We start from the raw sequence: 27,664 nt of genomic DNA, 5'->3' as shown, positions 1-27,664 counted from the left end.
TTCAGGAAAGCCTTTTCCGCTTTATTACAAAGAAAAGAGGCTTTGAACGTCAGAAAATACAAGATTAATCTGTATTCATTATTCTTAAAATTATTCACTTTTATATTTCCTATGAAATGCTGCTGTTTAAACAGCTTTAAGTGAAATGTGTCCGTCTGTCCTCTTGCTTTGGACTGATTAGTTGGTTTGTTTGGGGGGTGGATTTCCTTGTTTTAGCTCAGAAAAATCAGGTATTTCCTTGTTTGTCTTTTTTATTTGTAATTCTTCGTCGTAAGTGATTACGGCTCCGAGTGCGACGCCCTGTCCAGCAGATACAGAAATGTCCTATTTTATCCACATATTGCATCCACGTTGACCTCCTAAAAACGAGGTACAAGGCAGAGCAATTTTTCTCTCCAAAATATATATATATATACAAACACATTATATATATATATATATATATACACACACACACACACACACACACACATATATATATATATATAATATATACAGATTCATACATACCAGTATTCGTGTGATGTTCAAACATAAAAATACTTTCTTTTTTTTTACACGTTTATTACAAAATCGTAACAAAGACTGGAAAGTGTTTTGCTTGCTCTGGAACAATGAAGCTGGGTAGGTATTCTAACAACCCTTGTACGGGTTGTCCACAGGTTGTGAGAACATTCACTAAAAAAGTATCCGATGTGTCTATTTTGAAGCCACAGAAAATACCCGTCAAAAGGAAAGAAAGATGTGGGGCCGGTTGAGGAGAAAAGAGGGAATGTACAAGAGGAGAGATGGAAAGAGAGAGGTGTCGACAGGCTGCTGATCTTTACAAAACAAAACAGGAGGGAGTGTTTTCACATAAAAAAGCACAAACAATCTGTGTTCTTTTATTACTAAATAGTGCAACAACAAACATTGCATTTCTTCCGGCCCCTTTCGTTCTCACGTGTGGGATGGTACTTGTTGGTTTAGCCTTTCCTGCCTTTGTCACTTTTTGTTTGATGAAAATGTGTCATAACCCTTGTTTTGTCACTGTAAAGTGTGCCGGTATAGTCAGTCTTCTGATTCAGAGGTAAACAAAACACAGACCCTGCTCAACTCCCACCTCAAAAAACAAGGACATTAAAGGAATAAAAACAGAACAAGTGTGGGTGTTTGGGCAGCACATAATTTGGGAAAGGCAGGGCTCAGTTTTCCCCACCCTTATGCAGTGGTGAGGACCTCCTCTGCAGTCATTTTAACCAGATCCTCAAGGAATAAAAACCAGGATGGATGCCTGGGCCACAGCACCCTCCTCAGGCTGGGAGGGAGGGGTGCAGGGACAGCAGTACCCCTGGGACTATACTGTACTTGGGCCTCAGAAGGCCTGCTGGGCTGGGTTGTAGTTGAAGGTAGACGGGACGTGGGGCCTCTCTTCTAGCTTGTCGTACTCCAGGTGGAACTCCTGAAGGGATTGAGAACACACAATCAGTAATGGAAGACTCCTGCTGAGTTTACATGGCCCGAGTGAGACTACTCATAAAACTACTGAACTAAAAACCCAGTGTGACATCACCAGTAACCGAGGGATACTGAAGGCCTACCTTGAGCCCTTTTACAAGCCTTTCTTGAGGGTCACAACCAACGTTAAAAACTCTTAAAAGTTCCCAAAACAAAACTAGTACGTAAAGCACGTAACTCCATCAAAGGAGATTCACAACTCATGGCATACATCTAAATCTAAAAAGGCACACACAGATAATGCTCTCTCTTAAAGGGATAGTTCGACATTTTGGCAATGAAGCCCTTTATCTACTTCCCCAGAGTCAGATGAACTCAAGGATACCATTTTTTTTGTTTCTGCATGCAGTTTGAAGAAAAATGCTAACTAGCGTAATAATCTGACTTTTGGGAAGTAGTGTATTGATTTAGGGTAGTGGATACTAAAGCCAATACCTTTACCTTGGCTACCTTCCTCCAGTTAAGACAATCAAAGAAGTAGTAGGTTCCCCTCTCGTAGGTGTTGGTCTTTAGTGTGGGCTCCATACCCGGCGCCCGCGTGATCCACACCCGCTCCTCCTTGTGGTACCGCCAGTCCCGGTTGAAGCTGCACCAACACCAGGCAGGAGAGAAAGAAATCCCATTACTGCACAGTCAAGTCAAAGAAAATACGCACAAATCGCTTATTGACAACAACCTATGGAAAGAACTGTGGTACTTTGGACAACTATTGGAAGAAAACCAAAAGGTGATGCTGGGAGTTGAGGTGATGTAAAATCTATTAAAAAAATCACTTTTGAGAGGAGTCTAATCATTTATAAATAAAAATTAGCAAGGCACTAAATACTACAAACTAAGTTAAATGCCTTCAGTAGTAGTTTGGATGTGCTACTTACAGCTCTACTGCTGCCAGGAGCTGTAGCAGGTCTCCTCCGTTCATGTAGTACAGATAGAACAACAGGTCTTCACCGTACGAGCCAGTTTAATAGCTGCCAGCTGAGGAGAGACGTCTTTATCAACACCATCATTTGTTTATCCGATGATGACATTGTGCTTTCTTCAAGAGCATAAGATCAATGCCACATGAAAGGGGGTGTTACACAAACTGATTAGATGACTGATTCATCACCTACCTTGTCCCGTATGTGAATGTTGGTTAAGTACTCAGACGGGACGTGGAAGTCTGAAAGAGAGGCGGCACCAGGGTCACCAAAAGGCTAGGTGCGGAGTGCGGGTGTGTGCATGCGTCTTGGTGGAAAACAGTGGCAATTGTGGCAAATGAGTGGACTATCCTGGTCAAATCAAACTTTGTCACATGCGCCGAATACAACAAGTGTAGATTTTACCGTGAAATGCTTACTTACAAGCCCTTAACCAACAGTGCAGTTCAAGAGGAAGAAATTTACCAAGAAGACTAAAATAAAAAGTAACACAATAAGAATGACGAGGCTATATACAGGGGGCATCGGTACCGAGTCAGTGTGCGGGGGTACTTGCTAGTTAAGATAATCCGTACATGTAGGTGGGGGCGATATTACTGCATAGGTAACAAACAACCAGCAGTGCACAAAATGCAAAATGGGGGGGGTGTCAATGGAAATTGTCCAGTGGCAATTTTATGAATTGTTCAGTAGTCTTATGGCTTGGGGGTAGAAGCTGTCGAGGAGCCTTTCGGTCCTAGACTTGGTGCTCCGGTACCGCTTGTCGTGCAGTAGCAGGGGAAAAAAAGTCTATAACTTGGGTGACTGGAGTCTGACAATTTTATGGGCTTTCCTCTGACACCGCCTAGGTCCTGGATGGCAGGAAGCTTGGCCCCAGTGGTGTACTGCGCCGCCGTTCGCACTACCCTCTGTAGCGTCTTACAGTCAGGTGCCCGAGCAGTTGCCATACCAGGCGGTGATGCAACCGGTCAGGATGCTCTCAATGGCTCCTGAGGGGTAAAAGGTTTTGTCGTGCCATCTTCATGACTGTCTTGGTATGTTTGAACCATGATAGTTCGTTGCTGATGTGAACACCAAGGAACTTGAAACTCTCGAACCGCTCCACTACAACCCGTCAATGTTAATGGGGGCCGGTTCGGACCGTCTTTTCCTGTAGTCCACAATCCGCTCCTTAGTATTGCTCACACTGAGGGAGAGATTGTCGTCCTGGCACAACACTGCCAGTTCTCTGACCTCCTCCCTATAATCCGTCTCATCGTTGTCGGTTATCAGGCCTACCACTGTTGTGTCGTCAGCAAACTTAATGATGGTGTTGGATTCGTGTTTGGCCACGCAGTCGTGGGTGAACAGGGAATACAGGAGGGGACTAAGTACACACCCCTGAGGGGCCCCAGTATTAAGGATCAGCATGGCATATGTATTGTTGCCTACTCTTACCACCTGGGAGCGGCACTTCAGGAAGTCTAGAGGGAGGTGTTTAGTCCCAGAGTCCTTAACTTAGTGATGAGCTTTGTGGGCATTATGGTGTTGAACGCTGAGCAGCATTCTCACATAGATGTTCTTTTTGTCCAGGTGAGAAAGGGCAGTGTGGAGTACAATTGGGATTGCATCATCTGTGTATCTGTTGGGAATTGGAGTGGGTCTAGGGTGTCCAGGAGGATGCTGTTGATGTGAGCCATGACCAGCCTTTCAAAGCACTTAATGGCTACCAACTTGAGTGCCACAGGGCAGAGGATAGAATTATGGTCAGATTTGCCAAACGGAGGGTGGGGGAGAGCTTTGTATGCATCTCTGTGTGTGGAGTAAAGGTGGTCTAGGGTTTTTCCCCCCTGGTTGTACATGCAACATGCTGGTAAAAATTGGGTAAAACTGAATTAAGTTTGCCTGCATTAAAGTCCCTGGCCACTAGGAGCGTATTTTCTTCTTTGCTTATGACCTTATAGAGTTGGTTGAGAGCGGTCTTAGTGCAAACTTCGCTTTGTGGTGGTAAATAGACGTCTATGAATAATACAGATGAGAACTCTTGGTAGAAAGTGTGGTCTACAGCTTATCATCAGGCACTCTACCTCAGGTGAGCAATACCTCGAGACTTCTTTAATATTAGACATTCCGCACCAGATGTTATTGACAAAAGGACACACCCCCACCCCTCGTCTTACCAGAGGTAGCATCTCTGTTCTGCTGGTGCATGGAAAATCCTGCCAGTTCTATATTGTCAGTATCTTCGTTCAGCCACATCTCAGTGAAACATAAGATGTTCCCATTTTTAATGTCCCGTTGGACATTAGGTAGGTCATCAGTTTTATTTTCCAATGATTGCCTTCCATTGTTCTTGCTAACGTGCAATGGGAGTTACTTGGCTTGCCTCCGGATTCTCAGAAGGGTGCCCAATCTGCGGCCTCTTCTCCGGCATCTCTTCTTCGCGCAAAATCTGGGTGTAGATCTGGGCCTGTTCCACTGAAAGCAGGATATCCTTCTCGTCGGACTCATTAAAAGGAAAAAAGGTTTCCTACAGTCCGCAGTGAGTAATCGCTTTTCTGATGTCCAGAAGTTAGCAGTAACATTATGAACACAATAAGTAAAAAAAATAAGTTACACAAAACACACAAAAAATAACAAAATAGCACAATTGGTTGGGGGAATGTAAAACGTCATCCATGTTCTTCGGCGCCTTCTTTGTGTCTGCACAGGTGTATGTGTCTTGGTGAGTGTGGTCAGGATAATATCTTACCAATGTCTTGAGGTCGACACGGTGCTGATGCCCAGGGGGAAGCAAACTTGGGGTACAGGTTTCTGTCAGGAGAGGAAGGGACATGTTACTCTCAAAATGGACTTAACTTAACCACTTTGACGATAAAGAACATCTGACAAAAACTTAGATTTTTGAATGATGTATCCCCTCAACCTAAATATTGAGACAGGGCAGCCATCTTACTCTGGAGAGTTGAGGTTGAGTCCCAATGTTGTGAGGTCACTTCCCAGCGCCAGGTGCACCATGCCTGGGTCCGTCTCCGCCGCTCTAATAAATGTCAGCAAGCCGATCATTCCAAACTGGTCCGTCACCATTCCCCTGGGAATGTTCGTCACCCGCCCTACAGATGAAGGAAAATCAACACAAAATTATAATCAACAAGTAGAGCTTTCCCTCCAGCTAGTGCAAATTTGGACATCACCACTGGCCAACAGTCACGCAGAAACCATCTCAAAACCCACCCAGGTCGAGACCGAGAGGTGTGATTGGTTGAGAAGGCTCACCGTCAGGTAACACCTGGATCCCTTTCTTCTGGTTGTTGTTCTGTGCTGAGGTCGTCTTGTCTCCGGGGAACATAGGCCCATCTGCACTGGACGTGCTCTTGCCTGTAGAGTTTAGGTTCTGAACAAAGCAAAAAACAAATGAATTAATAATCATCTTATTTTTAATACCTCTATAACCCACATGACATCATGGAACATTGCTTTTAATATAAGATACCCGCTCTTCTAACTAATTCAAATCAAATTGTATTTGTCACGTGCCGAAAACAACAGGACCTTACCGTGAAATGCTTACTTACAAGCCCTTAACCAAAAATGCAGTTCAAGAATTTAGAAAATATTTACTAAACAACCAAAAGTAAACAAAAAGTAACAAAATTACATAACAATAGCGAGGCTATATACAGGGGGTACCGAGTCAATGTGCGGGGGGGGGGGTACAGGTTAGTGGATGTAGCTTGTACATGTCGGTTGGGGTAAAGTGACTATGCATAGATAATAAACAACGAGTAGCAGCAGTGTAAAAACAAAGGGGGAGGGGGTCAATGTAAATAGTCCAGGTGGCCATTTGGTTAATTGTTCAGCAGTCTTGTAGCTTGGAGGTAGAAGCTGTTATGGGGCCAATTGGACCTAGACTTGGTGCTCCAGTACTGCTTGCCGCGAGGTAGCGGAGAGAACAGTCTATGACTTAGGTGAATGGAGTCGTTGACAATTTTATGGGCCTTCCTCTGACACCGCCTAGTATACAGGTCCTGGATGGCCAGAAGCTTGGCCCCAGTGATGTATTGGGCCATAGGCACTACCCTCTGTAGTGCCTTACGGTCAGATGCCGAGCAGTTGCCATACCAGGCGGTGATGCAACCGGTCAGGATGCTCTCAAAGGTGCAGCTGTAGAACTTTGAGGATCTGCGGACCCATGTCAAATCTTTTCAGTCTCCTGAGGAGGAAAGGTGTTGTCGTGCCCTCTTCACGACTGTCTCGGTGTGTTTGGACCATGATAGTTTGTTGGTAATGTGGATACCAAGGAACTTGAAACTCTCGACTCGCTCCACCACAGCTCTGTCGATGTTAATGGGGGCCTGTTCGGCCATCCTTTTCCTGTAGTCACATTGAGGGAGAGGAAGTTGTCCTGGCACCACACTGCCAGGTCTCTGCCCTCCTCTCTATAGGCTGTCTCATGTGGGTATTACAGACTCGGTCAGGGAGAGGTTGAAAATGTCAGTGAAAACACTTCCCACTCCTTGAAAGCGGCAGCTCTAGCCTTTAGTTCGGTACGGATGTTGACTGTAACCCATGGCTTCTGGTTGGGATATGTACGTACGGCCACTGTGGGGACGATGTCATCAATGCACTTATTGAAGAAGCTGGTGACTGAGGTGGTATGGTTATGGTATTAGGTAAAACGGATTTAAGGTAAAACAACAGATTTAAAGTATGCCTGCATTAAAGTCCCCGGCCACTGTGGGCGCCGCTTCTGGATGAGCATTTACAGCTCGTTGAATGCGGCCTTAGCGCCAGTATTGGTTTCTGGAGGTAAATAGATGGCCACGAATAATATAGATGAGAACTCTCTTGGTAGATAGTGTGGTCTATAGCTTATCATGAGGTACTCTACCTCAGGCGAGCAATACCTTGAGACTTCTTTAATATTAGACATCGCGCACCAGTTGTTATTGACAAATAGACACACACCCCGCCCCTCGTCTTACCAGACGTAGCTGCTCTGTCCTGCCAATGCACGGAAAACCCAGCCAGCTCTATATTATCCGTGTCATCGTTCAGCCACGACTCAGTGAAACATAAGATATTACTGTTTTTAAATGTCCCGTTGATAGGATAGTCGAGACGGTAGATCATCGAGACTGTTTTCCTAACAAGGCACCCCGACCTTCTCCCTCTGTATCTACGCCTTTTCTTCATGCAAATGACAGGGACTGGGCTTGTTCTCCGGAGAGCAGTATATCCTTTGCGTCAGACTCATTAAAAGACAAAAATCTTTGTCCAGTTCGAGGTGAGTAATTGCTGTTCTGATGCCCAGAAGCTCTTTTCGGTCATAAGAGACGATAGTAGCAACTTTATGGACAAAATAAGTTATAAACAATGCGAAAAAACAAACCAAATAGCACAGTTGGTTAGGAGCCTGTAAAAAGGCGGCCATCCCCCCCGGCGCCATTATATTAGACATATATATGGTGAAACACTCGAATATGCAGTAGCTGTTGCTGCTTAATATAAGGAGGCCTTGCCTGGTTGCCTGTCCGTTTCAGCTTTAACCATGTTTGGCATGACAATGACCAAGGAAAACAGACTGACAACCAGGCTAAAGTAAGCCTGTGTCTGCATTACTCACTGTCTTGCTGTCGTCATTGCTCAACGTGGTGTCCTTGTAGTTGGGACCAGGCAGTGCAGGGAAGTCCTCGTTGTGGATGGAGAAATCCTGCGTCGGCTCATTCGATGGCTTGGTCACCATGCCAACTGATGAGGTCATGAGATGAAGAGAAGAGGCTTCTTAAATAAATCACCACAATGAGAAAGAAGTTTAGCCTTGGGATGGATGGATGGATGGATGGATGGATGGATGTATATATACATACACACACACACACACACACACACACATACATATATATATACACTGCTCAAAAATAAATAAAGGGAACACTTAAACAACACAATGTAACTCCAAATCAATCACACTTCTGTGAAATCAAACTGTCCACTTCGGAAGCAACACTGATTGACAATAAACTTCACATGCTGTTGTGCAAATGGAATAGACAACAGGTGGAAATTATAGGCAATTAGCAAGACACCCCCAATAAAGGGGTGGTTCTGCAGGTGGGGACCACAGACAACTTCTCAGTTCCTACGCTTCCTGGCTGATGTTTTGGTCTACAACCCACACAAGTGGCTCAGGTAGTGCAGCTCATCCAGGATGGCACATCAATGCGAGGTGTGGCAAGAAGGTTTGCTGTGTCTGTCAGCGTAGTGTCCAGAGCATGGAGGCGCTACCAGGAGACAGGCCAGTACATCAGAAGACATGGAGGAGGCCGTAGGAGGGCAACAACCCAGCAGCAGGACCGCTACCTCCACCTTTGTGCAAGGAGGAGCACTGCCAGAGCCCTGCAAAATGACCTCCAGCAGGCCACAAATGTGCATGTGTCTGCTCAAACGGTCAGAAACAGACTCAATGAGGGTGGTATGAGGGCCCGAGGTCCACAGTTGGGGGTTGTGCTTACAGCCCAACACCGTGCAGGACGTTGTTCATTTGCCAGAGAACACCAAGATTGGCAAATTCACCACTGGCGCCCTGTGCTCTTCACAGATGAAAGCAGGTTCACACTGAGCACATGTGACAAACGTGACAGTCTGGAGACGCAGTGGAGAACGTTCTGCTGCCTGCAACATCCTCCAGCATGACCGGTTTGGCGGTGGGTCAGTCATGGTGTGGGGTGGCATTTCTTTGGGTGCCACACAGCCCTCCATGTGCTCGCCAGAGGTAGCCTGACTGCCATTAGGTACCGAGATGAGATCCTCAGACCCCTTGTGAGACCATATGTTGGTGCGGTTGGCCCTGGGTTCCTCCTAATGCAAGACAATGCTAGACCTCATGTGGCTGGAGTGTGACAGCAGTTCCTGCAAGAGGAAGGCATTGATGCTATGGACTGGCCTGCCCGTTCCCCAGACCTGAATCCAATTGAGCACATCTGGGACATCATGTCTCGCTCCATCCACCAACGCCACATTGTACCACAGAAGTTGGCGGATGCTTTAGTCCAGGTCTGGGAGGAGATCCCTCAGGAGATCCCTCAGGAGACCATCTGCCACCTCATCAGGAGCATGCCCAGGCGTTGTAGGGAGGTCATACAGGCACGTGGAGGCCACACACACTACTGAGCCCCATTTTTACTTGTTTTAAGGACATTACATCAAAGTTGGATCAGCCTGTAGTGTGGTTTTCCACTTTAATTTTGAGCGCGACTCCAAATCCAGACCTCCATGGGTTGATACATTTGATTTCCATTGATAATTTTTGTGTGATTTTGTTGTCAGCACATTCAACTATATAAAGAAAAAAATATTTAATAAGAATATTTCATTTATTCAGATCTAGGATGTGTTTAGTGTTCCCTTTATTTTTTTGAGCAATATATATATATATATATATATATATATTATATACACACACACACACACACACACCCACACACAGTGGGGCAAAGAAGTATTTAGTCAGCCACCAACTGTGCAAGTTCTCCCACTTAAAAAGATGAGAGAGGCCTGTAATTTTCATCATAAGTACACTTCAACTATGACAGACAAAATGAGGAAAAGAAATCCAGAAATTACATTGTAATATTTGCAAATTATGGTGGAAAATTACAGGCCTCATCTTTTTAAGTGGGAGAACTTGCACAATTGGTGGCTGACTAAATACTTTTTTGCCCCACTGTGTGTGTATGTGTGTGTATATATATATATACACACACACACACCATTGGACAAGGCCTTTTCACTTTCTTCATCACATGACTCGCCACTGTTTTGGAGACAAGTGAACTGAGTATTTACAATGAGAATGTGTCGAGCAGTACTGACTGGCCCACAGTAACGTGAAGTGCCCTTAGCACCAAGTGCCTTTAGCATCCAAGCCTAGTGCATTAACAATGAGCCCTTCTTTCTAGTGCACTACGTTGAGCTCTTACTATAGGTAGCACGCCTAGATTAGCCCACAATTATAATTCCTTACTAGTGTGCTATAAAGACGTCTTACCATAGGGGGCCCTTCCAGCTAGTGGGTTGAGTAGCGGCGTTGGGTTTCCGCCTCCTTCCCTCCGGCTCCTGTCTGCTAAAGCAGGGAAGTCGGACAGGTCTAGCCCCGTCACGTTTTCACTACCGTCTGTGAGAGGGAGGGTTAAAGACTTGTAAGAAAGCCATATGGGTAGGTAAATGTATGTTACTATTCATGCTGACCGTGTGTCTTATAGATTGTGTGAATGAATAGGAAAGTGAACGTTACAAATACTGATGTATCAATCAATGGCCAGACTGAGAATCAGATAGTTGGTTATTATGAAGTGACACACTACTAACCTGTGCCATTGAAGATGTTGCTTGATAACGAGTTGTTCATCCCAAACGCCTGGTTCCGGTTCATCCCGAATCCTGACATGCTACAGAAATACAGAGGACAACTTTAGCCTCCAACTGGAGCACCTTAATATCTATTTCCAATCATCACAAAAAACGAGAGTTGAGAACAGCAGATCTTTCAATTGTATGGCCAACCAGACCGTGTCACTGTGTACCTGTTGATGGTGAAGGGCTGCCGTGCAGGCTGCTGTTTGGGCATACAGATGATGCTGGGGGAGCTGCGGTTGGGGCTGCCCAGCCCTGAGCTGCCCATGCTGTTGGTCCTGCTGCTGACCATCCCGATGCCCTGGCCCACCTGAGAGTGGTTCAGCATGTTCCTCGAGTTCATCGGCAGGATCCCCCTGCGGAGGACACATCATGGGTTGGAGATAGATGGGAGGACAGAATGGGTTGATATGAAGCCAGATGATGATTTTACTAATAAATGTCCTGTCCTGCTCTGCAACCACTGAACTGAACTGACTGGCTAACTAATTAGCAGCAGAATAATGATTCCATGGCATTCAAGCACACTGGCTTATGTGTTATATGTCTGTCTCCAGAATATCTCAATTCAATGGGCTTTATTGGCATGGGAAACATATGTTTACATTGCCAAAGCTATATCTCTCTCTCCAGCATCTCTGTCTCACGTCTCATCTCTTAAAACACACCTGCTTGGCGAGGGCGGGGTATGGAGGGACATGGTGGGCACCCCCGTGGTGGGGGTGATATGGCTCGGTAGCTGGGTGCCTTGCGTTAAGCTGCGGTTTAACTGAGTGTTGTTTCCCATGCCCCTTATCGAGAAGCCTAGTGCACCTGCAACGCGAGAAATAGAAACAGTAAACATGGGTCTCTCTTACCAACTTCCAAAGTGACCAATAGATTGGATATCTCTTAAAGTAATCTTTTGAGATCAACAAGAAGTGCCTTAGGGAATAGTGCTGAAGTCTGATTTAAATATACCCAATTCTAAACAGGTATATCTGGTAATTATTTGTAATGATCAAATTGCTTCAGGTATGACTTGAATACCAAATTGTTGCAGACATAAATGTATTATGGACTTAGTAGGAAAGACCCTGAAAACAGATGCAGTCTGCTTACTCTGTGGGCCGTATAAACTGGCACCAAGCTGGGACAGTTGACCTGATGACGACGGTGAGGGAGACGAGAGCATCTGGAAGAAGAGAAGAGATAAACCACATAATGAGAGGAGGGAGTACTGGAAACAAGAACAGCCAGAGATGACAATGCCTTTATCAATAACACATCACTGCACATTCGGGCAGTTCATATATCATGTTTTACAAATCACACAGGAATTTGGGTATTCAATTTCAAGGATAATAATAACACCATCAATGCTAAGGCACAGATATAAAGTTAGGCATATACACTCCCCTATGTATTTATTTGGGTGGTGAAGCTAATACGTTTAAATTGGCTCTATATTCCAGCATTTGAGATCAAACATTTCATATGAGGCGACAGCACAGAATATCACCTTTTATTTCAGGTTATTTTCATGGATATCTGTCTTACCATTTAGAAAGTAATGTCTCCCCATTTGAAGGTGTCATAAGTATTTTTGACAAAATCACTTGTGTGTATTAAAGTAGTCAAAAGTATAGTATTTGGTCCCATATTCCTATCACGCAATGAACTTGTTTATCAGCATTTGCAGTTTGTTTTGGTTGTGTTTCGGATTACAGTGCCTTCAGAAAGTATTCACACTGCCTGACTTTTGTGTTAAAAATTCTGTAAAAATGGTTGTTGATCATTGCTAGACAACCATATTCATGTCTTGCCATAGATTTTCAAGCAGATTTAAGTCGCCACTGAGGAACATTCACGGTCTTCTTGGTAAGCAACTCCAGTGTAGATTTGGTCTTGTGTTTTAGGTTTCAACTCCAAGTGTCAGTGTCTGGTGGAAAGCAGACTGAACCAGGTTTTCCTCTAGGATTTTGCCTGTACTTAGCTCAATTCCATTTCTTTTTTATCCTGAAAAACTCCCCAAACCTTAACGATTACAAGCACACCCATAACATGATGCAGCTACAACTATGCTTGAAAATATGGAGCGTGGTACTGAGTAATGTGTTGTATTTGCCCCAAATATAACACTTTCTATTCAGGACAAAAAGTGAGTCAATTACTTTTAGGGCTGACCCCATTTAGTTGACTGGTTAATTGTTTGGTCGATAGGCTGTTTGTCGACTAAGATTTCTTTAGTCAAGCAGTCTCAAACATATTTTTTCTTCTTCATGGTGCACAAGACACCTGTCTGATTCACACCTGTTTCAGTGGAGTAATTCATTGTGGAGGCCATGGGGATGGCACAGTCAATCACTTTAAAACATGTGATACTTAAATTGTACATGGTTATATTATGCAAAAATAATGGTGCAGCATTAATAAATATATTATTTTATAACATATGCGCTTTCTCCATTATTGGATAGCGGTCACTGTCCGCGGCTCTGAAACAATCTTTGGTGCGCCGTAGAGTTGCTGCCTTTCCCTATGTTGCTATGTGAATAATAGAAAAGTTAACTAGCATATTGGTGTTGAGTACAATGCGGCAGAGGACGCAGCGGGGTAAGGAGAAGAGGAAACAGCCATTGCCTCAATTGTCTGATAAAATTTAGGAGAGGAAACACCAATTTAATTAGGTCGATAAATCAATAGCCTAACTGTTAAATGTGCCTGGCTTTATAAATCATCCATATATACAGTCCATCCAGTGGGTCTTGCAATGGGTATACAGAGTTGACAAGTTTACAGAGGAGTAGAGTGCATTGATATAAGGAGCATTGGTAGCTAATGTGATTGCCGAATGGTAAAGAACATCTAGCCACTTGAGAGCACCCTTACCTACCGATCTATAAAATATGTCTCCGTAATCTAGCATGGGTAGGATGGTCATCTGGATCAGGATTAGTTTGGCAGCTGGGGTGAAAGAGGAGCGATTACGATAGAGGAAACCAAGTCTAGATTTAACTTTAGCCTGCAGCTTTGATATGTGCTGAGAGAAGGACAGTGCACAGCCTAGCCATACTCCCAAGTACATGTATGAGGTGACTACCTCAAGCTCTAAACCCTCAGAGGTAGTAATCACAATAGTGGGGAGAGGGGCATTCAGGGCCATCTGTGTATAAGACTGTATCATCTGCATATAAATGGGTGAGAGAGAGCTTCCTACTGCCTGAGCTATGTTGTTGATGTAAATTGAGAAGAGCGTGGGACCTAGGATTGAGCCTTGGGGTACCCGGTGACAGGCCGTGGCTGAGACAGCAGATTTTCTGACTTTATATACTGCACTCTTTGAGAGGTAGTTAGCAAACCAGGCCAAAGACCCCTCAGAGACACCAATAGTCCTTAGCCGGCCCACAAGAATGGAATGGTCTACCATATCAAAAGCTTTGGCCAAGTCAATAAAAATAGCAGCACAATATTGCTTAGAATCAAGGGCAATTGTGACATCATTGAGGACCTTTAAGGTTGCAGTGACACATCCATAACCTGACCGGTAATCCGATTGCATACCAGAGAGAATACGACAGACATCATTATTGACAAGTTTTTCCAACACAGCGCGAAATAGAAATAGGCCTATAACAGTTAGGATCAGCTTGATCTCCCCCTTCAAATACAAGACAAACTGTGGCTGCCTTCCAAGCAATGGGAACATCCCCAGAAAGGAGAGACAGGTTAAAAAGGTTGGCGATAGGCATGGTGATGATAGGGGCAGCAACCTTAAAGAAGAAAGGGTCTAAACCATATGACCCAGATGTTTTTTGGGGTCAAGTTTAAGGAGCTCCTTTAGCACCTCAGACTCAGTGACTGCCTGCAGGGAGGAACTTTGAAGCAGGGCAGGGGAAAAAGAGGGAGGAGCATCGGGATAGTTGCATTAGAAGGGGTGGGAGATGAGGAAATGTTGGACGGGCAAGGAGGCATGGCTGAGTCAAATAGGAATCCTGACTTAATGAAGTAGTGATTAAAGAGCTCAGCCATGTGCTTCTTGTCAGTAACAACCACATCCTCAATATTAAGGGACATGGGCAGCTGTGAGGAGGAGGGTTTATTCTTCAGGTCTTTAACTGTTTTCCAGAACTTCTTGGGGTTTGACCCACAGAGAGAGAACTGCTCCTTAAAGTAACTAACTTTGGCCTTCCGGACAGCCTGAGAGCACATATTTCTCATTTGCCTGAATGATACCCAGTCAGCCTGAGTATGCATGTGCCGAGCCTTTGGCCATATACAATTCTTGAGGTGGAGTAACTTTGCAAGACCACGGTCGAACCAGGGGCTGAATCTGTTTTAATTCAAATTTTCTTTATGGGGACGTGTTTGTTAACAGTACCACTGAAAATATCAAAAAAGAAGGTCCAAGCGTCTTCAACAGAATGGATCAAGCTGATTCTATACCATATTACAGAGGCCAGTTCACAAAGGAAGGCTTGCTCATTAAAGACAAATCAGAACAGGTCGTTTCACTGACCAGCCATTATGAACACAGGCTGTAAAACAGTGATCACGAAGGTCATACCCCATAATGACAAAGAAAAAACGGGTTTTCAGACATTTTTGCATATGGTGACCGTATTACTGCCAGTCACGAGTCATGACCACAGTCAAATTCCACATTGATTCAATGTAACTCGGCTACTCGAAAACTGTGCACTTTCTAACAGTCATCAAGTCGCTAATGGCCTGGTACTCAGCACTCTATTGTCCTTCTAAACACTCTGACATCAATGCAAATGCAATCAAAAATCAAACACTTCATGATTGAATTTGAATTATCTTGCAGAGATAGCAATCGAAGAAACTAACATTATTGGAAAATCTGGTGTATTGACTTTCCTTGATTTAACCACTTCTTTCCATATGGAAAGAAAAGAGGGGAAGATCTGAGCGGTCCCGCCATGCCCAGTTTGACAATAACAGGTGGAAACTGATTCTAAAACACAGTCATGGATAATGTTTCAAAGCCAAACACAATTTCAGCCAATTAGGCGCATTTTGGATTGAAGTCAAATGCGAGAGGTCAGCCAATAAACCTAGATGAAGGCATTTGTCAAATATGCAAGATTAAAATAATTGATTAACACGCAAACACATAAAATCTCAGAAGCCATCTTAGAATTAACCACCCTGCTAAATTTGCTGAACTAAGAGGAACCTCTACCACATCAACAGGTTGCGGCAAAATGTGCGTCAAGGAGCAGCTGAGTGTTGCGCAGGCGTTCTCCCGAGTGGAGAAATGCAAACGAGACAGCAACAAATGGCAGAGAATAACTGACCATGTGACTCGCTACTTGGTAAGGGAGAAGATTCCAGTTCATACAGTTGAAAAGCAATAATTTAAAGAATTATTGCAGGAAACGGACAATCAGTATGAGTTACCATCGAGAGCATTCTTCTCACGAACGGCTGTTCCAAATATGTATAAGAAAGTGAGGGGAGAAATTCTCCAAGAACTCAAAGGCATACCCAATTTCTCTCTTACAACAGATATGTGGTCTGTTGTAAACATGACCCAATACATGAGCCTGACTGTTCACTACATATCCAGTGATTGGTCTCTCATGTTCCATTGTCTTGAGACGACCTATATGCTAGAGAACCATACTACGGACAACCTGAGTGAAGCTCTCCAGTCCATGATGGCAGAGTGGGCATTGGATGAGAAGGAAGTGTCCTGCATCACAACTGACAATGGGGCAAACTTTGTATCCGTGGTGAGGCAGTTGGGTTGGCCATGGCTTAACTGCTTTGGACACAACCTGCATCTGGCCATCACAAAAGTTGTTGCAAGTCAGAAAGACATGTGCAATGTAGGACACTAGCCAGCACTTTCAACACAAGCTGGTTGAAGAGGAGAAACCTCCATAATGCACAGGAGGATCTTGAGATGCCCCAGCTCTCGCTCATACCGGTGAGAGGTCTTATTTAGTTCATATTCAGTCTTAAATGGCATTGTATTCCATTAATTTTAGGACACTCAAATCAAATATATGAGCCACATTATCAAGATGTTAGTGCTATTAATAGGCCTTCAATATATATCAATCGAATGATGTGAACATTTTATTATATTAATTTTAGGCTATGTAAATAAATATCAGCTACAATTTCATTATCAAGATGTTGGTCTTTGTATTAATACCATGTACACTACCGATCAAAGGTTTAAGAACACCTACTCATTCAAGGGTTTTTCTTTATTGTTACTATTTTCTACATTGTAGAATAATAGTGAAGACATCAAACTATGAAATAACACATTTGGAATCATGTAGTAAGCAAAAAAGTGTATAACAAATCAAGAGTGAGCAAAGGGGCTGCCTTCCAAGCAGCCTAGTGGTTAGAGCATTGGACTAGTAACCGAAAGGTTGCAAGTTCAAATCCCCGAGCTGACAAGGTACAAAATCTGTCGTTCTGCCCCTGAACAGGCAGTTAAACCCACTGTTCCTATGCCGTCATTGAAAATAAGAATTTGTTCTTAACTGACTTGCCTGGTAAAATAAAGGTAAAAATAAATAAATAAATAAATAAAATAAAAAGCTGTCATCAAGGCAAAGGGTGGCTATTTGAAGAAACGGAAGTCGGAAATTTAAACACCTAAGCCAGATACATTTAAACTCAGTTTTTCACAATTCTTGACATTTAATCGTAGTAAAATTTCCCTGTCTTAGGTCAGTTAGGATCACCACTTTATTTTAAGAATGTGAAATGTCAGAATAATAGTGGAGAGTGATTTATTTCAGCTTTTATTTCTTTCATCACATTCCCAGTGGGTCAGAAGTTTACATACACTCAATTAGTATTTGGGAGCTTTGCCTTGAAATTGTTTAACTTGGGTCAAACGTTTTGGGTAGCCTTCCACAAGCTTCCCACAATAAGTTGGGTGAATTTTGGCCCATTCCCCCTGAAAGAGCTCATGTAACTGAGTCAGGTTAGTAGGCCTCGCACACGCTTTTTCAGTTCTGTCCACAAATTTTCTATGGGATTGAGGTCACGGTTTGTGATGGCCACTTTAATACCTTGAGTTTGTTGTCCTTACACCATTTTGCCACAACATTGGAAGTATGCTTGGAGTCAATGTCCATTTGGAAGACCCATTTGCAAGCTTTAACTTCCTGGCTGATGTTTTGAGATGTTGCTTCAGTATATCCACATAATTTTCTTTCCTCGTCATGCCATCAATTTTGTGAAGTGCACCAGTCCCTTCTGCAGCAAAGCACCCCCACAACATAATGCTGCCACCCCCGTTCTTCACGGTTGGGATGGTGTTCTTCGGCTTGCAATCCTCCCTGTTTTCCCTCCAAACATAACGATGGTCATTATGGCCAAACAGTTCTATTTTTGTTTCATCAGACCAGAGGACATTTCTCCAAAAAGTACAATCTTTGTCCCCATGTGCAGTTGCAAACCGTAGTCTGGCTTTTTTATGGAGGTTTTGGAGCAGTGGCTTCTTCCTTGCTGAGAGGCCCTTCAGGTTATGTTGATAAAGAACTTGTTTTACTGTGGATATAGATACTTCTGTACCCGTTTCGTCCAGCATCTTCACAAGGTCCTTTGCTGTTGTTCTGGGATTGATTTGCACTTTGCCAACCAAAGTACATTCATCTCTAGGAGACAGAACACGTCTCCTTCCTGAGCGGTATGACAGCTGTGTGGTCCCATGGTGTTTATACTTGGGTACTACTGTTTGTACAGATGAACGTGGTACCTTCAGGCGTTTGGAAATTGCTCCCAAGGGTCAACCAGACTTGTGGAGGACTACAATTTTTTTCTGGGGTCTTGGCTGATTTCTTTTGATTTTCCCATGATGTCATGCAAAGAGGCACTGCGTTTGAAGGTAGGCCTTGAAATACATCCACACCCCCAATTGACTAAAATGATGTAAATTAGCCTAGCAGAAGCTGCTAAAGCCATGACAATTTTCTGGAATTTTCCAAGCTGTTTAAAGGCACAGTCAACTTAGTGTACGTAAACTTCTGACCCACTGGAATTGTGATACAGTGAATTATGTGATACAGTGATAATGATACAGTGAAGTGAAATAATCTGTCTAAACAATTGTTGGAAAAATTACTTGTCATTCACAAAGTAGATGACCTAACCGCCTTGCCAAAACTATAATTTGCTAACAAGAAATTTGTGGAGTGGTTGAAAAATGAGTTTTAATGACTCCAACCTAAGTGTTTGTAAACAGAGGAGAAGGAACCGAACACATCTGCTGACCCCATCATGGTGGCGGGATAACCACTGTCATTCTCCTTTATTGGCTCTGCTTGCTAAAAAGTAGATATACATTTGTGCTACCAGCACTGCGTCAGATAGGGTGTTCAGCACAGCAGGGAACATAGTTACCTCTCTACGGTCTTCACTGAAGCCCGACATAGTAAACATGCTAGTGTTTCTTAATCAGAACCTTAGAGCCTAACTTTGGCAAGTGCTATAGCCTATGATAGTGAACTGAAACAATAGCTGTTATCGGCAACAAGCACCTTAAACTTTGAGCCCAATACTTGTATTATTTTCCATTGTGCTTATTTTTATTTACATAATTAGAAGTGTCTTATTTATTCCTCATGAGTGTTCCCCATTCAAACGGGGAAAAAAGAGAATATACGAACATTCCAATATGAAAGCCTAAGTAGCCTACAGCCACTATTTGTTACAATGCTGGTTTTTGTTGGATTCAGAAAAAAAAAAAAAGTGTGTACGCTAAATCATAACAGCTTAATCATTATATAATGGTGATGTTTAGCCTAACCAATTTCACACAGAGTGGGGCAAAAAAGTATTTAATCAGCCACCAATTGTGCAAGTTCTCCCACTTAAAAAGATGAGGCCTGTAATTTTCATCATAAGTACACTTCAACTATGGACAAAATGAGAAAAACAATCCAGAAAATCACATTGTAGGATTTTTAATGAATTTATTTGCAAATTATGGTGACCCACTGGGAATGTATTTTCTATAGGATTGAGGTCAGGGCTTTGTGATAGCCACTCCAATTCCTTGACTTTGTTGTCCTTAAGCCATTTTCCACAACTTTGGAAGTATGTTTGGGGTCATTGTCCATTTGGAAGACCCATTTGCGACCAAGCTTTAACTTCCTGACTGATGTCTTGAGATGTTGCTTCAATATATCCACATAATTTTCCTTCCTCATGATGCCATCTATTTTATGAAGTGGACCAGTCCCCTCCTGCAGCAAAGCACACCCACAACATCATGCTGCCACCCCCGTGCTTCACGGTTGGGATGGTGTTCTTCAGCTTGCAAGCTTCCCCTTTTAACTCCAAACATAACATTGGCCATTACGGTTAAACAGTTCTATTTTTGTTTCATCAGACCAGAGGACATTTCTTTATGAAGTACAAACTTTGTCCCCATGTGCAGTTGCAAACCATAGTCTGGCTTTTAAATGGCGGTTTTAGAACAGTGGCTTCTTCCTTGCTGAGCGGCCTTTTAGGTTATGTTGATATTGGACTCGTATTACTGTGCATATAGATAGTGTTGTACTTATTTCCTCCAGCATCTTCACAAGGTCCTTTGCTGTTGGTCTGGGATTGATTTGCACTTTTCGCACCAAAGTATGTTCATCTCTAGGAGACAGAACGCGTCTCCTTCCTGAGCAGTATGACGGCTGCGTGGTCCCGTGGTGTTTATACTTGCATACTATTGTTTGTACAGATGAACGTGGTACCTTCAGGAATTTGGAAATTGCTCTCAATGATGAACCAGACTTGTGGAGGTCTACAATTTTCTTTCTGAAGTCTTGGCTGATTTCTTTTGAGTTTCCCATGATGTCAAGCAAAAGGGCACTGAGTTTGAAGGTAGGCCTTGAAATAAATCCACAGGTACACCTCCAATTGACTCAAATTATGTCAATTAGCCTATCAGAAGCTTCTAAAGCCATAACATCATTTTCTGGAATTTTCCAAGCTGTTTAAAGGTACAGTGTATGCAAACGTCTGACCCACTGGAATTGTGATACAGTGAATTATAAGTGAAATAATCTGCCTGTAAACAAATGTTGGAAAAATGACCTGTGTCATGCACAAGTTACATGTCCTAACTGACTTGCCAAAAACTATAGTTTGTTAACAAGACATTTGTGGAGTGGTTGAAAAATGAGTTTTAATGACTCCAACCTAAGTGTATGTAAACTTCAGACTTCAACTGTATATGGGGGATACAACCGTCCCAGCTCTGCAGATTTTGCTGCAAAGAGACAATCATAAGATCATTTGTTTTGGTACTGTCCATATGTATCTTGTTTTTGGTCACAGGCTCAGGAATGGCTGAAGAATTCCATCATTTACCTGCCACAAACTAATCTGTTGGCGCATTTCAATCTGTTGGCGCATGCAAAACGCTGCTGGCACCCAGCCATTCACTGATGCGATGTGATCTTTCTCGCTCATTTTTCAGAATAAAATCCTGAAACTATGTCTAAAGACTGTTCAGACCATGTGGAAGCCATAGGAAGAGGAATCTGGTTGATATCCCTTTAAATGGAGGGAAGGCATGCAATGGAACAGGGAGCTTTCAAAATAAGAGCCACTTCCCAGTTGGATTTTCCTCAGGTTTTCGCCTGCAATATCAGTTCTGTGATAGTCACTGACAATATTTTGACAGTTTCGGAAACTTTAGAGTGCTGCAGGGATGGTTGTTCTTCTGGAAGGTTCTCCCACCTCAACGGAGGAACTCTAGAGCTCTGTCATAGTGACCATCGGGTTCTTGGCCACCTCCCTGACCAAGGCCATTCTCCCCCGATTGCTCAGTTTGGCTGGCCGGCCAGCTCCAGGAAGAGTCTTGGTGTTTCCAAAATTCTTCCATTTAAGAATGATGGAGGCCACTGTGTTCTTGGGGACCTTCAATGCTGCAGAAATGTTTTGGCACCCTTCCCTTGCCTCGCCACAATCCTGTCTCAGAGCTCTACAGACACTTCCTTTTGACCTCAAGGCTTGGTTTTTGCTGAGACATGCAGTGTCAACTGTGGGACCTCATATAGACAAGTGTGTGCCTTGTCTATAAAAATGTCTAAACACTTGTTAGGCTTATACTTCAATATATATGCTAATGTATCAATCAATCATTCATTTGTTAATATTAATATCATCACACAGTTATTCATCGTCAGTAAAAATATTGTAATCTTACAGCACCTGTTTGTCAGTCATAATACTCACAAAATGATAACTCCTATACCCTCCTTTTTCTGAACATAAATATAACTGCAACATAAAGAGTTGGTCCCATGTTTCATGAGCTGAAATAAAAGATCCCAGAAATGATCCATACACACAAAAATTGAATTTCTCTAAAAATGTGTTTATTCTTTGTTCGTGAGCATTTCCCCTTTCCAAAATAATCCATCCACCTGACAGGTGTGGCATATCAAGAACCCGATTAAACAGCAAGATCATTACACAGGTACACCTTGTGCTGGGGAAAATTGGCCATCCTAAAATGTTCAGCTGTGTCACACAACATAATGTCACAGATGTCTCAAGTTTTGAGGGAGTGTGCAATTGACTACCTGCCACCCCAATTTCACGTAAAGACTGCAAGGGTTGAGGGAATAGGTGATGTTTTTCCTCAACAAATTAGTGATTTCGATTAACAGAACTTTTCAGTCAGAGAAACAAGAAAGAAACGAAATGGCTAAAAATATGTTGCTGCTTCAGCACAAACAGTGTGAAACATAGCTGTGCTGTGGTGCCTTTTCACTGAATCAGGGAGGAGAGAGACAACGTATGCCAGTCACTCACCATAAAAATAAAAATACATTTTTTTTTTTAATTACACAGCGTGGCCATCAGATTCCCTCGAGTCATTTGTGTCATAATTATTTAATCAAACAGTGCACTTAAAGCGTCAGACAATCTCAAGGCATATAGTTGATTTTATTCAAACACATAGGGTGTGTCTATATATTGAAAAATACATGTTTAAAAATTTCGACAAACAGACGGCCAATATTTTTTTGATCATTAGGGACAACCCTATTTGCTTTGTCACATTTTTTGCAGTATTACTTTAGTGCCTTGTTGCAAACAGGATGCATGTTTTGGAATCTTTTTACATTCTGTACAGGCTTCCTTCTTTTCACACTGTCCATTAGGTTAGTATTGTTGAGTAACTACAATGTTGTTGATCCATCCTCAGTTCTCTCCTATCACAGCCATTAAACTCTGTAACCGTTTTAAAATCACTACTGGCCTCATGGTGAAATCACTGAGCAGTTTCCTTCTTATCCCGCAACTGAGTTAGGAATGACACCTGTATCTTTGTAGTGACTGGGTGTTTTGATACACGACCTAAAGTGTAATGAATAACTTCACTATGCTCAAAGGGATATTCAATGTCTGCTTGAACTGCGATGCAGTTACATATCAGGATATTATTTTTGACGACATAGCGTTTCGTATCATTGTGACAATATCGCAATATTATTTTTTGCGCTAGTTAGCTGTACCTGCACCAAAACTCCAGGATCTTTCCTTCAAAGCTTGTTCTCCATCTTCTTTTTAAATAGGGAGACTATTTGTTTTCAGCCCTTTTATTTCTATGACTGATCAAAACTCGTTTTTCTCATGGCTCTTTTGTCCCTCTGCAGCAGACATACAGTATGGTGAGTAATATGCTTAGAACATAAAAAATAAAATAAAAATCACAGTATTGAATCGCAATACATCTAGAATCATAACACATATCGTACCGGCACCTAGGTATCGTGACAATATCATATAATCAGGGCCCTGGCAAAACAGACATGTGTGAAAATACCCTCAAATCAAAGGTGACATCTGTCCTGTCTCGACATATGAAACATTTGATCTCAATTCCAAAATGCTGGAGTATAGAGCCACATTAAATGTTTTAGCTTCGCAGTCCAAATAAACACAGAGGGTAGTGTAGGATAATGGAGTAACCTAAATCGCACTAAATATGACAAATATGCATAAACAGATTGAAATTATAGAAGAAACGTGTGAAAATGTTTTGTACTTACTTCAAGTTCAAAGGGAGCTGTACTAGGGACGTGTGATCGAGCAGACAGAGCGCTTAAGTCTTTGTCCGACCTATGTGAGAACGGCAACGGCTGGCTGTAGTACATGCCCTCATCAGGGTAGTCACTTTCGACCCCCTCTACAAACTTCTTTCTCGTAGCACTGAACATTCCGTTTGTCACCTGCAGAAGTGAGATGAAAGAAGAGGTTTTACTATTTCAACTTCAAAAAGGCTTTCTCAACCAGCATGCCTGCATCCATTTATTGACAAAACATTGTTCATATCAGATTTTTTTAATCTATCATGGACAGGACTGGAGTGAAACACAACAGTTATGCAGGAGCCTACAGTTAGTCCGATGACGATGATCTACTAGACTTTCAGTTTCAACTACTCCAACCTCACCACCAGACAACTACACGCCCACACACATTGCACAATGTGCTCATACAGTGTGCCTTACAGCAAAACAATTACAATCACCTTTAAAAAGTGTTGATTTTCCACTGTTTCATTGTATTGGTCAACATACAAAAACCGTGTGCATCCGTGCAACATTGCCTCAGCACAATTCAGCAAGCTTCTGCTCAGGTGCCTCTTTAAGTTCACAACCGATTCCAGTTATTTTCCACACCAAATTTTCCTTCAATCTAAGAACCCTCTGAAACTTTCTCACCTTGTGAACATGGAGACATAGCTATTAATATTTAAATGACCCTACACACATTCATTATTTCCACATTGAATGGGGTCATCTCTGACACTGGTGTCAAAACCACGAAGATGCTTGTTGTGCTAGCAAGATGCTTGCTGCCAGTTTAGTAGTGGAGCCTCGGGGGGAAGAGTATCAACATGAACATGTCACATTATATTCAGTGTAACTTAGTTGGCTAACTAGCTAAACAGCCACCCACTCTCGCGTGACTGGATACATTGGTTGTTTATCCTTTGGTTTCAGCATGTTGTGGCTAACAAAGTTAGGTAGCTAATCTAGACAGAAATATCTAAATAGCTATCTAACCTATCAAGTTAAGCGAGCAGAATCGAGGGACTTAAAACATATGGACCGGTTGCAGGAGAGATAACTCTCGAGAAACGAAGGGGTCCGGCAAGGTGGCTTGCAGTGCCGGTGTAATGCAATGGAATTTGAGTCATGCATGTGGGTCACAGGACTCAGACAAGCGAGCTAGCTAACGCTATAGCTATTAACTAGCTAACGTTAGTAACGCCAGTTGATTGTTTATGTCCTAGCTAGCTAAATTGAGATAACTAGCTACCAATACAGCGTGAGTCTGATTATAAGTTTGCTTCAACAACTAGCCGTGACAACCCTTGTCAGGCAGTCTGTTTGCCCATAGGTAGTGATGTGCAGGTTGGGCCTACTTTGCCTCCTATCCACTTCCCAATCCCAGTAGCTACCTCTCGGTCACAATTCACGCTAGCGGCCACACGGACAAAAACAGAAGACCATTCGAATTGAAATCCACGAACCGGTCCAAAACATACCGAACAGCAAGGACTACAAAGATGAATGTGTTGTGATGTAACGATTTGTATCGGACCAAACGGGTTTATATTTGGGTGGGGGGAGGGTGGAAATTAAAAAAAAAAAAAAAAAAAAAAAAACCTCACCGCATTAATTTCCCTTCTGCTCGTAGATCCAAGATGGCTGTGTATTCTACAATCGAGAGTCCTGGGTGAATAGCCTTTACCCTCTGACCTCTCTGCAACCTAATAATTTCCGCACACAAATTATGAACGTTCTACTAATGTGGGTACAACGTGGCTAAAACTCAGAATGTATTTGAATAGTCAGCAATGTTGTTTTTGTAGTTACATTTATTGTTGTGGGAACTCACCTCACTAATCTGTAGTAGACAATGATCAGTGCATCAACAAACTCAGTCGGTAAACAAAACAAGCCACTCCCACTTCGGTCATTTTCAAAACATAGAGGTTTCGCAATGAACCCTCGGAATGATATCACAGTAGTAGTAACCTAGATATATGGTATCACCATATCATATTGATATGTGTTACTCACTAGCTACGAATCACCGTCACCTATGCCATTAAAGGATTTAAAAAGTGTTGCCACTTATTTGTATTTATAACATTTTAAAGCAGGCTAGACAACAACATTCAGCCACAAGGCAGATTTTTGTCCGAGCCTGGGTGCCAGAACATAATTTGATTTTTTAATATATATTTTTAATGTAAGTAGGCAAGTAAGTTAAGAACAAACACTTATTTACAATGACGGTCTACCGTGGCCAAACCCAGACAACGCTGGGCCAATTGTGCACCACCCTATGGGACTCACAATCACAGCCGGATGTGATGCAGTCTGGATTCAAACCAGGGACTGTAGTGACACCTCTTGCACTGAGATGCAGTGCCTTAGACCGCTGCACCACTCGGGAGCCCAATGATCATTTGTACACTGCAAATTGACCACAACTAAGCCCCCCCCAAAAAAATTATGATATTGGAAAATAACAATCATTTCATGCCTTGCTTACATTGAGACACGATCATGTCTATTTTTTGGTGGGAATACTTGGAAACAGATGTTCTATTTTTTTTTTATACTTTACTGAATTCCTGGTGATCTTCTTTTTAACCCAAAAGGAATTTCAATTTACTTATTTTTTTGTAAACTTTTTGGGGCCAAAAAAATCACTTACTGGCCGGTTGTTGCCAACCCCTCTTTTAAAGCATCTGCCAGTATTCTTATTGTTCATCATCATTCCATTGTTCTATCTATGTGGTATGCATGAGACATTGTATCAACTCATCTGTGCTATAGGCCTATCGGTTAAGAGCATATTGGATAACAAATGTTGTCCTCTCCAATATATCTACAGTATTACATTCTATGGAGGGACCACCATATTGCCCACATTTTCTCCTTCTTCAGTCAGTACTGCATTTCTGCCTGTCAGAAGCCACCAGATGAAGAGTAATGTGCTGCATAGAGGAGAGCTGGAGATAGAATTTCATCAGTGTACAACATAAAACAAAATCCAGAATAGAGACGTTCTACATCCACCTAAAAGGAAGCGATTCCCAAACCTTCCATAACAAAGCCATCACCTACAGAGAGATTAACCTGGAGAAGAGTCCCCTAAGCAAGCTGGTCCTGGTCCTGTTCACAAACACAAACAGACCCCACAGAGCCCCAGGACAGCAACACAATTAGACCCAACCAGATCATGAGAAAACTAAAATATAATTACTTGACACATTGGAAAGAATTAACAAAAAAACAGAGAAAACTAGAATGCTATTTGACCCTAAACAGAGAGTACACAGTGGCAGAATACCTGACCACTGTGACTGATCGAAACTTAAGGAAAGCTTTGACGATGTACAGACTCAGTGAACATAGCCTTGCTATTGAGAAAGGCGCCGTAGGCAGACCTGGCTCTCAAGAGAAGACAGACTATGTGCCCACTGCCCACAAAATTAGGATAGAAAATGAGCTGCACTTCCTAAGCTCCTGCCAAATGTATGACCATATTAGAGACACATATTTCCCTCAGATCACACAGATCCACAAAGAATTCTAAAAACAAACCCAATTTTGATGAACTCCCATATCTACTGGGTGAAATACCATAGTGTGCCATCACAGTAGCAAGATTTGTGACCTGTTGCCACAAGAAGAGGTCAACCAGTGAAGAACAAACACCGTTGTAGATACAACCCATATTTATGTTTATTTATTTTCCCTTTTGTACTTTAACTATTTGCACATCGTTACAACACGGTATATACCCATAATATCCCATTTGAAATGTCTTTATTCTTA

At 42.6% G+C, this 27,664-nt stretch overlaps 1 protein-coding gene across 1 annotated transcript; it reads right to left on the bottom strand.

Annotated features, from left to right (window-relative positions):
• On the bottom strand, positions 1-24,528 carry LOC135509546 (CCR4-NOT transcription complex subunit 2-like). The gene is given in 16 exon segments (XM_064930287.1): positions 1-1,441; positions 1,939-2,083; positions 2,373-2,457; positions 2,460-2,472; positions 2,610-2,659; positions 5,149-5,210; positions 5,353-5,509; positions 5,673-5,790; positions 8,023-8,147; positions 10,447-10,572; positions 10,767-10,846; positions 10,982-11,167; positions 11,480-11,624; positions 11,913-11,985; positions 23,852-24,031; positions 24,334-24,528. Coding segments are annotated over 16 exon segments (1,707 nt in total). The 5' UTR covers positions 24,409-24,528; the 3' UTR covers positions 1-1,354.
• Positions 24,529-27,664: the final 3,136 nt, after the last annotated feature.

The sequence above is a fragment of the Oncorhynchus masou genome, chromosome 22 (assembly GCF_036934945.1).
Source record: "Oncorhynchus masou masou isolate Uvic2021 chromosome 22, UVic_Omas_1.1, whole genome shotgun sequence".
NCBI classification, from domain to species: domain Eukaryota; kingdom Metazoa; phylum Chordata; class Actinopteri; order Salmoniformes; family Salmonidae; genus Oncorhynchus; species Oncorhynchus masou.
The sequence above is the reverse complement of the archived record's forward strand: the minus strand, read 5'-3'. Positions and strand labels throughout refer to the sequence as shown.